The sequence below is a fragment of the Rhincodon typus genome, chromosome 10 (genome assembly GCF_021869965.1).
Source record: "Rhincodon typus isolate 14 chromosome 10, sRhiTyp1.1, whole genome shotgun sequence".
Classification (NCBI taxonomy): Eukaryota; Metazoa; Chordata; class Chondrichthyes; order Orectolobiformes; family Rhincodontidae; genus Rhincodon; species Rhincodon typus.
In genome coordinates, this window is record NC_063341.1 from 25,329,651 (window position 1) to 25,341,911 (window position 12,261).

The 12,261-nt window shown below is 40.9% G+C and overlaps 1 protein-coding gene across 1 annotated transcript in view; it reads left to right on the forward strand.

Moving 5' to 3' along the window:
• The window catches only part of hmcn1 (hemicentin 1), a 578,667-nt gene that overhangs the window by 503,088 nt on the left and 63,318 nt on the right, over nucleotides 1–12,261 (forward strand). Inside the window, exon 87 of the mRNA XM_048602072.1 lies at nucleotides 2,736–2,906. Coding sequence (XP_048458029.1) covers nucleotides 2,736–2,906 — 171 coding nt within the window. The remainder of the gene's footprint in view (nucleotides 1–2,735; nucleotides 2,907–12,261) is intronic.

Sequence of the window (12,261 nt, forward strand, 5' to 3'; positions counted from 1 at the left end):
AGAGCTATGTGGGAATGTTTTGAGGAGGATCCACAGGGACTTTAAAGAAATATAAACAGACTCAGTGAGTGGCTAACCTACTGCAGATGGAGACTAATGGCGATTTAAGCTTATTCACCTGGCTAGCAAAAATAGGAAATCAGAATATCTTTCACAATGCATGAAGCTTCTCAATGGAGTTCTCTCGAATAAGACATATGGAAAGTTAGGAACCAGATACAGTAACCAGTTAGGAAGGCAATGGCATGTTGGATTTATTGTGAGGGAGATGAAATGCAAGAATAAGAAAGTACTGCTACTGTACTCTAGCTGAGTCCACACTTGGAATACTGCGTGCAGTTTTGATCTCCATATTTCAGGAAGGATCAACTGCCCTTAAAGAGTTGATAATAGCAAAGGTTCAGTGGATTAGTTCTAGGGATGAAATAAGAACAAAAATGCTAGGAAAAACTCAATGGATCAGGCAGCAGCTGTGGAGAGAAACAGACTTTATATTTCAGGGTGAGGACCTTTCATTAATCTAAACCTTTCTGATGAAAGGTGATTGACTGAAATCTTGATTTTATTTCTCTCCACAGACGCTGCCTGACCTTCTGAGTTTTCTACCTTTGTTGCTCTCATTTCACGTTTCCAGCATCTGAGTGTTTGTGATCCCAAGGATAGGAGCAGGAGTAGGGCGTTCAGTTCTTTAAGCCTGCCCCACCATTCAAAATGTTCTAGCTAATCAAATGCTTCAATGTCTTTCACATACCCCATCCCCCATAACCCCGTGTGCCATTAGCAATCAGAAATCTATCAATCTCTATTTAAAACACATTCAAAGACTGAGCTTCAACAACCCTTTGTAATAGAGAATTCCAAAGATTCGCAGCCCTGTGAGGAAATTAAAAACCCCTCATCTTAGATGTAAGTGACAACCCTTTTTTTTAAACTGTGGCCCATTGTTCTAGACTACCCAGACAGAGGAAACGTTTCACCTGCCATCTACCTTGTCTATCCCTTCCAGTATTTTGTGGATTTCAACGTGATCAGCTCTTATTCTTCAAAATTATAGAGAATACAGGCCCATCTGTAGAATCTCTCTTCATAGAACAGTCCTGCCATTCCAGGAATACGTCTGGTGAACCTTCTCTGCCATCCCTCTATGGTAATAATACCTTTCCTGCGATAGAAACCAAAACTACACACAGTACCATAGGTACACTCTAATCAAGCTTCTATACAACTGAAGTAAAACTTCACTACTCCTGTACTCAAATCCTCTTGCAATAGAAGCTAACATTCCATCAGCCTTCCTAATAGATTGTTGCATCTGCATGCTATCCTTGAGTGTCTCATAGACGAGGACACCTAAGTCCCTTTGTGCATTTACATCATTCAACCTGTTACCATTCAAGAGATACTTTGCATCTTTGTCCCTCTTACCAAAGTGGATAACCTCACATTTTATACATTGTATTCCACCTGCCATGTTCTTGCCCATTCTGTCTGTCCAAATCTTCCCAAGGCCATTTTATATCTTTCTCACAGCCTACATTCCCCCTTAGCTTTGTATCATTCACAAATTTGGAAATACTACATTTTGTCCCCACCCCGCATCACTGATATATTTTGTGAACAGCTGGGGCCCAAGTACTGATCCTAGCAGGCCAGAACCTACCAACACAAAAATGACCTGAGATAGTAGGAACTGCAGATGCTGGAGAATCTGAGATAACAAGGTGTAGAGCTGGATGAACACAGCAGGTCAAGCAGCATCAGAGGAACAGGAAGGCTGACGTTTCGGGCCTAGACCCTTCTATTTACTTTTTGTTTTCTATTAACCAATCATTAATCCATGCACATTGCCTCCCATTCCCTTCTACTTTATTTTTTCTAACCTGTCTTCTGTGGGGGATTTTATCAAAAGTCTTCTGAAAATCTAACAATACTCCGTCCATGGCTCTCCTTTATGTATTTTATAAGTAACAGCTTCAAAAAAAAAACCCACCAATTTGTCAAACACAATTTTCCATTTTCAATTCACACTGACTACGCAATTAAATCCCTATGATCGAAATGTCTACTTATTAGATCCTTTCTAATAGATTCTAGCATTTTCTCTACCTCTGATGTAAGGCTAACAAATCTGAGGTTCTCCGTTTTCTCTTTTGGTCCCTTCTTAAATAGTGCGGTATCATTTGCTACCTTCCAATCTGCAAGAATCATTCCATTACTTTGTGTTGAGTAGCTGAGTAAATTGGATCTATACTATTCAGATGATTGAGAGGTGATCTCGTTGAATCACAAATGATTCTGAAGAAGCTTGACAAGGGTCAATTATTTAGGACAGAAATTGGAGAAATTTTGTCACTTCATGGGTTGTAAATATTTGGACTTCTTTATCCCAGAGAGGTTTGTGAATTTGACTGAATCTATTCCATTTGGAATAAATAAATACTTGATCTCTCGGGCAATTGATGCATGTGAGGAGCAGTTGTAAAATGGAGCTGAGACAGAAGATTAGCCCTGAGTAGCTGAGCAAATAGAACAGGCACAAAGGGCTGTGTAATCTACTCCTACTCATATATTCTATTGATCACAAGTCAAGCATTGAACTCATTCACCACCAAAAATAATTATTTTAGCTGCAACTGTTATAAATCTTTATGGCAGCTTTTTCAATTTGCTGTTTGATGTTGCGGATTAGAGGTATAGACATGGACTATTTGTATTCTTGCTCATATTTCTTTTAGTGCATGGTGGATTTTCTGAATGGTTACAGTGGGATCCATGTAGCGTTACCTGTGGACAAGGAGTGCAGAAACGACTGCGACTTTGTAATAATCCAGTGCCTGCAAACGGAGGGCACCATTGTGAAGGCACTGATTCAGAAACACGCAGGTGTCAATCTAAACGTTGCCCAGGTAAAATTCTACTTTATAATCCAATGTTATTTAACAGCTCAAAGTTTTAAGTACTAGGTTATGTTTAGAGTTAATAAAAATCAAAAGAACTGCGGATGCTGTAAATCAGGAACAAAAACAAAGTTGCTGGTAAAGCTCAGCAGGTCTGGCAGCATCTGTGAAGGAGAAAACAGAGTTAGTTCTGTCCTCAGTTCTGAGGAAGGGTCACCAGACCCAAAACGTTAACTGTGTTTTCTCCTTCACAGATGCTGCCAGACCTGCTGAGCTTTTCCAGCAACTTTGTTTCTATGCTATGTTTAGAGTTAATTGGCTGCAATTGGAAATGCAATAGAAATAACCTGAGGACAGTGGATCTCTCCTGTTCTGCCATTCACTATGATCATGGCTGAACATCCAACTTAGCATCCTTTTTCCACTTTCTCTCCGTAGCCTTCGATACCTCTAGTCCTAAAAACTGTGTCTAACTCCTTCTTGAAAACATTCAGTGTTTTGGTTTCAACTACTCTCTGTAGTTGAGAATTCCACAGGCTCACCACTGTCTGGGTGAAGACATTTCTCCTCATCTCAGTCCTAAATGGCTAACCCCATATTCTTAAACTGTGACTCTGTGACTGTGTTAATGTTACTGGACCAGTAATTCTGAATATGGAGACATGAGTTCTAACTCTTCCATGGCAGATGGTGAAATACGAATTCAACAAAAATCTAGCATTAAAAACTAGCCTAATGGCAACCAGGTAACCAGTGTCGATTGTTACTAAAAGCCTTTATGGTTGCCTTATGTACTTCAGAAAGGAAATCAGCAATCCTTATCTGTTCTGCCCTACATGTGACACCAGATCCACAGCAAGGTGGTTGATTCTTAATGGGTCTATGGGCAATTAAGGGTTAGCAATAAATCCAGGCCTAGCCACTGACACCCACATCCTGTGGACAAATTAAAATAATAAATAACAAGATTATCACCGCAAAATAAAATAGTTGCATTTTAGTTGACAAATCACAGCAAATGTGTGAAAATTCCCTAATAGAATTAAATGCAGTAATAATATGCACATTAGTAGTTTTTATTGACTAAGTGTAACAATTAGAATGTTAGCCCTCATTGACAAGTCTCAGAAAGCTCCTGTCTCAGTTTTCAAAGAACAATCTCATCTACTTAAAAGAAACGGTGCTACTGATGAAGACAGTGTTTCCTATCAAAACGTAGAGGTACAACATAGATGTGACAATGTCAACAAGTAAAAAATACAGCAGTCTAATGACTTTGTCATCTTCTTTTGACTGAAATACCACTTTTGAAATTTCAAATGTCACCATGCAATATCTGGTTGTTATGTAATATCTGAAAACATTTCAGTCAGGACAAATTGAAAATGTTACATTATTGGCCTGTATAATAATATTTTATCAAGTCAGGTTGCCACTGTACTCTCATGTTCATAATACAAAATGCTGTCGTGTGGTCCCTGGCATTAAAAAGGGCAACATAATTTAAATGTGGAGATGCCAGTGTTAGATTGGGTGGACAAGGTCAGAAGTCACACAACACCAGGTTATAGTCCAACAGGTTTATTTGAAATCACGAACTTTGGTGTCGTGTGACTTCTGACCTTGAGCATAACCTAAGACTGTGAGCATTTCACAATTGCTACATGCAGAATGATGCATTGATTCCAGAAAGCACTCAAGTCTCACGTTATGTATTGTTATTGTACAATAAGTGAAGCCATGGAAATCAGTTCATTGCGTACACCCTATTTAATGTGGGAACTCGGAGGATGCTCCTAATGTCTTGAATAACCACACATGCACGTATCATTAACTGCAGCAGCTTGACCTCTGGGGATTGGAGCTTAAACAGTGGCTGGCACATCTGCAAGGTTGAGATCTTTATGAATAGTACATTTACAGAGGCGACCACTTTGCAGATCACCTACGTTCTGTCTGCAGACTTTACCCTGAGCTTCTGGTTGCCTGCTACTTCAGCACACCATGTTGCCTGGCCTGGCCTGGGCTTGCTGCATTGCTGCAACGAAGCTCAGTGCTAGCTGGAAGAACAGCACCTCATTTTCCACTTGGGAACTCTGCAGCCTTCTGGACTCAATATCGAGTTCAACAATTTTAGAGCTTGAGGACCTTCTCCCGTGTCATCACCCTAACGCCATCACACTAGGCCTCATCATCACATGAGCTGCTACCACACAACGTATTGTCAGCCAAATGGTCCCCATTAGCAGCCACTCACTCTCCCAGGCTGATCTTTGTCTACCCAACTGCATTTCTGTCTCTCAGGGCTCCATCTATACCTATCATTTACTACTCTTGCTTCTCCTCCCATCTTTAGCATATATACCAAACTTTTCCCAGCCACAATCAATTCTGAAGAAAGATCACTGGACCCGAAATGTTAACTCTGCTTTCACTTCACTGATACTGCCGCACCTGCTGAGTTATTCTGGCGATTTCTGTTTTTGTTTGTGACTTCCAGCATGCGCAGTTCTTTGTGTTTTTTTTAATTCAGTTTGGAATACTGATGAGTTTTGAGGGGTGGGGGTGTTGTGGTGATGGCACAGTCAGCGGTTTTGATCTGTAAAGATAATGTTATCATAGTCCAAGAGGACCGTGCAACTGCTTTTTCATTAGAGAGACAGACACCTGAGGGTCACCACACCTCAGACAAGGGGCAAGATTGTGAATACATCGAATTCCTACAGTGCAGAAAGAGGCCACTTGACCCTTCAAGTCTGCACCAACCCTCCAAAGAGCATCCCATCCAGACACAGTCCCCCACCTTAGTCCCATAACCCTGCATTTCCCATGGTTAATCAACCTAGCCTGCGCATCCCTGGACGCTACAGGGCAATTTAGCATAGCTCATCCACCTAACCTGCACTTCTTTGGACCGTGGAGGGACTGGACCACATCAGTACGATCAATGTAGGTCGAAAGAGAGATGTTGTCATTCAGTCAGAATTTCAGAAGCTAAGAAGGAAGCCAGTAATCAGGACCTCGAAGGTAAGCACTCTTTGGAATATTCCAGGGTAAAACAGATGAATACATGGCTGGAGAAATGCTGCAGAAGAGGCAGGTTGCACCTGAACAGAACCAGGACCAATTTCTTGCAGGATAATCTGCTAGTGCTACTGCGGATGGTTTGAACTAACTTGGCAAGAGTGTGAGAACCAGGCATTAGAATGGAATATCAAGGTATGTAGAGAATGGGAGGAACAAATAGCAAGATATTAGGTGGTGTCAGAGTAAGAGGGAATGAAGTTAAGTCAAAATTGGGGTTACTGTGCATGTATATGTGCAGTGTTGTGAATAAGATTGGTTAGTTGCAGGTGTAAATAGCTACATATCTGGTCTAATTAGTAAGTTAGCAATGACGCAACGATTGGTGAAATTGTCAATAGAGAGGATGATTGTCAGAGAATACAGCAGGATATATGTTCATTTGGAGACATGGATGGAAAAATGGCAGATGGAGTTTAATCCCAACAAATGTGAGATGATGCATTGATGCATTTTGGAAGGTCAAGTACAGGTGGAAATTATACAGTGATTGGCAGAACCCTTAAGAGTATTGATATGTAGAGGGATCGGAAGGGGGCAGCGTACATAGATAACGTAGTAAAAAAGGCCTATGACATGTTTGCCTTCATTGAAAGGGGCATTGAGTATAAGGATAGACAAGTTATGCTGCAGCTTCATAGGACTTTAGTTAGTCCACACTTGGAATTTTGCATACAGTTGTGGTCACCACACTACCAGAAGGATATGGATGTTTTGGAGAGGGTACAGAAAAGGTTTACCAGGATGTTGCCTGGTATGGGGGATTTTAGCTATGAAGAAAGGTTGGATAGACTGGGTTTGTTTTCACTGGAACGTGGGTGGTTGAGGGGTGACCTGATTGAAGTTTATAAAGATTGTGAATGGCATGGATAGAGTGGAAAGTATGAGGCTTTTTCCAAGGATGAAGGGGTCAATTACTAGGAGACACAGGTTTAAGGCACAGGGGTGGGCAAAAGTTTAAAAGAGATGTACGAGGCAAGTTTTTCACATAAAGAGTGGCGAGTGCCTAAAAGAACACACTGCCAGAGGAAGTGGTGGAAGTAGACACAATAGCAGCTTTCAAGAAACACCTGGACAAATACTTGAATAGGAAGGGAATAGAGGGGTATGGATCCTGTAAGTGAAGATAGTTTTAGTATGGAAGGGTAAAATGTGTCGGCACAGGCTTGGAGGGCCAAAGGGTCTGTTCCTGTGCTGTACTGTTCTTTGTTCTAAGAACGATGGAATCATGGTGATAACAGAGACCTGAATCAAAAAAAAGGTGGGACTGGTTTCTAACTATTCCTGGATTCAAAGCATTCAGGAAATTTAAGGGAGAATTGAAAGAAGGAAAACAGGTGGGCTTGATTAAAGAGAACATTACAATGCTGGAGAGAGGAGTTCCCAGGTGGGTCAAACATAGAATTTATTTGACCAGAGCTAATGTTATCAGCACATTGCTGGGTGCATTCTGTCAGCCACTAACTAATGGGAAAGGTGTAGAGGAAAAAGCTTGCAAGTAAATGGCAGAGTGCAAGAATTATAGGATAGTTATAATGGGAGAGTGTAATTATCCTAACATGGACTGGCATTGTAATAGTGTAAAGGACAGAGAGGTGCAGCAATTCCTAAAGAGTATTCAAGAGAATTTTCTACATTGTCTTTCTAGTCCAACAAGAAAGGAGACACTGCTGGACCTGATTATTGGGATTGAAGTCAGCCAAGTGGATCATTTGTCATTGAGGGAGCATTAGGTGGACAGTGATTATTTATTTATGTTGGATATGGAAAAGTAAAAGGAACAATCTAAAGAAAGAATAATTAGTTTTAGGAGGACATTTGTTAATGGGTTGAGAACAGATCTGGCTGAAATAAATTGGAATCAAAGATCAGTAGGCACAGCTATAAATGAATAAATACTGCATTTAAAGAGGAGATAATTCACTTAAGTTCAAAGTATATTCCCATGAGATGGAAAGGTGAGATAGATAAATAGAACCTAAACTCCCTGCATGATAAAAGTGATACAATAATATGAAGCAGAAAAAAGGGTATGTAGGATAGATGCAAGGTGAAAAATACAATTGAAAATCAGGCACAATGCACAAAGTTCTGAGCAGGATTAAAAACAATGAATAAGAGAAGCAAAGAAAAAGAAAAGGCATATGAAGGAACTGGCAGTTGACATTAAAGGCAATCCAAATTCTTCCAAAAATTTTAAATAGTGAAAAGGTGATAAAAAGAGTGGACCCAATTAGGACCTAAAAGAGGATTTACGTATGGAGGAACAGATCATGGCCAAGGTATTAACTGAGTATTTTGCGTTTGTCTTTACCAGTAAACAGCTGTAGCCCAAGTCTTGGTGAAAGAGAAAATATTTGAGAAACTTGGTGGGTTTAAAATTGATATGCAGAAAGTATTAGATTGGCTGTCAATACTTAACATTCATAAATCTGGTCGAGAGCATCAAGTTCCTAGGAGTGCTGATCTCAAACAATCTATCCTGGTCTTCCCATATTGATGCTACGGTCAAGAAAGCGCAACCATGCCCCTGCTTCCTCAGGAGGCTAAGAAAATTCGACACGTCCATAAAAACTCTTACCAATTTTTATAGATACACCATAGGGAGTATTCTAACCAGATGCATCATGGCTTGGTATGACAACTGCTCTGCCCAGGACCATAAGAAATACAGAAAGTTGTGAACAGAGCCCAGTCCATCATGTAAGCCAACCTTCCATCCATTGACTCCACCTATACTTCTAGCTACGTCAGGAAGGCAGTCACTTTTATCAAAGACCCCGCCCACCCCGGTTATAATCTCTTCCAAACTGTTCCGTCGAGCAGAAGATACAAGAGCTTAAACACACATACCAACAGATTCAAGAACAGCTTCTTAGCTGCTGTTATCAGACTTCTGAATAAATCTTTCAAATTTTAAATTTAAATGTTAATCTTGCTTTTTGTGCACCTTCTCTGCAGCTATTACATTGTATTCTTTGCTCTATATGGTATGATCTGCCTGTACTGCATACAAAACAAAACTTTTCAATGTACCTAGGAACATGTAACAAAAATACATCAAACCAAATCAAATCAAATTATTTAAGATACTGATTGGTTTTGAATGTATAAATTGGGGAGACAATGGTCATAATTTTTCCATCCTCCTTAGATACAGAGTGGTGCCTGAGAACTGGAGAATTGCATATTATATCCTATTTTAAAAAGAAAACTGTGTAATAAATCCAGGAACTACAGGACAATTAATTTGATCTTGTGGTGGGGAAGCATTTAAAAAAATAGTAATTTGGAACAAAATTAGCAATAACTTCAGCAAATGAAGGAAGAATGAAGTTTTGCTGGGAGGAATAAGGAGGGGCAATATAAAGGATACAATTCAAAATGGGTTGCGGGAGCAGAGGGAATGAAGGTAAATGTACATAAATCATTGAAAGTGGCAAGGGCAGTTAAATCAGAAAACAAGATCCTGGGCCTTATAACTAAGGGCATGAATTACAAAACAAAAACAGAAATTGCTGGAGAAACTCAGCAAGTCTAGCAGCATCAGTCGAGAGAAAGCAGATTCAACATTTCTAGTCCAGCAAGCCTTGAACCCTCAAATTTATCAATTTCACTTCTAACTTCCATCCTGTTCTCATCTTCACTTTGTCCATCTCGGGGACTCCTCCCTTCCTTTCCATTTCTAGGGTTAGGCCAGCCACCAATTTCCCACAGTTACTTGGAATATACATCCTAACACCCCGTTTCCTGTAAAGACTGCATTCCATTCTCCCAGTTTCTCCATCTCCATTGCAGCTGTTCAAATGATACCACCTTCCACCGGGTGGTGGGGCAGGTGCTTAGAAATGTCCACCATTTTTCTCAACCGAGGATTCCACACCACCGTGGTTGACAGGGCCTCTGCCATGTCAGACCCAACTCCCCCACTTCTGCCATCACCCCTCCTCTTCCCTCCCACAACATCGATAGTGTCCCTCGATCCTCACTTTCCAAACCACCTGCATCCACATCCAACACATCATAAGCCACAATTTCTGCCACCTCCAGCAGAATGCTACTAGCAGACACACATTCCCCTTCCCTCCCTTGTCAGCTTTTTTCAGGGACTCTTCCTTCTGGGACACACTGGTCCACTCCTCCTACACTCATAACATCTCCCCAACACCCCCACGCACCTTCCCATGCAAGTGCAGAAGGTATAATACCAGCCTGTTTACTTCCTCCCTCTTCACTATCCTCAGACACACCTTCCAGGTGAAGCAGCGATATACTCAATCTAGACTACTGTATTTGCTGCTCACAATGTGGTCTCCTCTTCACTGGGGAGATGAAACGCAGAGTGTGCAACCACTTTGTAGAACACCTACATTCTGTCCACAAAAATGAACCTGAACTTCCGGTTGCCTACCACTTGAACACACCACCATGTTCACTGACCAACATCTCTATCTAGGCTTGCTGCATTGCTCCAGCGAAGCTCAGTGCAAGCTGGAAGAACAGCACTTCATTTTGGGAATCCTGCAGCCTTCAGGACTCAATATCAAGTTCAATGATTTTAGGGCTTGAGCACCTTCTTCCATGTCCTTCCCCCAGCCCGCATACCCTTGCCTTGACATAACCCTGGCTGCTTTCACAAGAGCTAAACCATTTTCATCATTAATGGTCCCCATCAGCAGTTTTTCTTTTTCCCCATTCCATTCCTTTGAACATCCAGCTGCTGTTCTCTCTCTCTCTGGGTTCCATCTTCACCTATCATATACATCTTCCCTCTCCCTGCCCCATCTTCAGCATATGTACCAATCTTTTCTCAACTACAATCATTTCTGAAGAAGGGTCACTGGACCCAAAATGTTGACTCTGTTTTCTCTCCACAGATTCTGCCAGACATTGAGTTTCGCCAGCAATTTCTGTTTTGTTTCAGATTTCTAACATCCGCAGTTCGTCCTTTCTCATGAATTACAAAAGCAAAGCAATTATGATAAACTGCTTTGAGGCCTCAGCTAGAATATTGCATCCAATTCCACACTTAATGATGTGGAAGCATTGCAGAGGACACGGAAAAGGTTTTCAGGAATGGCTTAAAGGAAGAGGACCTTCAGTTATGCAGATGGATTGGAGAAGCGAGCACGATCCTTCTTGGAGAGGGAGGAGATTTAACTCAAAATGTTGGAGCCATGGCTGGAAAAGTAGGTGGGAGGAAACTTTTCCTATTGGTGAAACGATCAAGAACCAGAGGATTGTGATCTAAGCTAATCGGTGACATGAAGAATTTTTTTTTTTACGCTGCATATTCAGGATTTGGAAATCACTGCCTGGGGGTGTGTGGGATGCAGATTCAACCACTGCCTTCAAAAGAGACTTGCACCATCATCTCAAAGCGGAGAGATCAGGGAGTGGCACAGACATGTCAGACTAAATTGGTATCTTTTATGCTGTAACCATTCTGTGGTTTCAAAAGTCAAATAGTGTGACGCCACCACTGCCCTTTCCTCTGAATCAGCCCTTCTCAGGCCACATCAACTTGGCACTGCGTGAATTATGTATTTTCTGGGGTGATTAAGTAAAACTCCTAAATAGGTTATCTTCTTAATTGGAACCTATTAATTTTTGTTTGAATGATAAATACAAAGCTGTCTTTATATGGAGACAATGAGCACTTTGATTATTTTAGTGGCCCAGGCAAGGAATGTGGAAAATAACAATGAGTGAAAACTTTTAACTTTCAACCTTTACCCAGGCACTGGGCTCAGTTGGAATAGCCATGTATTTAATTCACTCCGAAGTTTCCAAAGGATTTTGGATGGGTGATGTTCAGTAAATATTGACTGACATGCCGTCAGGGGACCGTGGAAATATTAACCAACACTCTCTTGAGGAATCACTCCAATAATTGACCAAAACTCTGTCTCAAGGCCACCCTGCGATAATTGACCAACACACATGTGACAAGACCCCAACTTTCTAAAGAAAGTAACACTGACTTAAAAAGAGAAACATTGCTAATTGTGTTAAAATATTTATCAGTATGCAGCAACAGGAAAATGTGTTAGTTTATCTGTAAATGCTGAAAAACAAAGAAATATTACATCACGGCCTCCAGGGTCATCTTATGTCTGGAGATACAAGTTTGAAAATCAATTAAAAATCATTCTAAATTCATTGTGTGTACCAAAAAAGCAAGCAGGATCTCTAGGATTATAGATAACAAGGTGTAGAAGTGGATGAACACAGCAGGCCAAGCAGCATCAGAGAAGCAGGAAGGCTGACGTTTCGGACC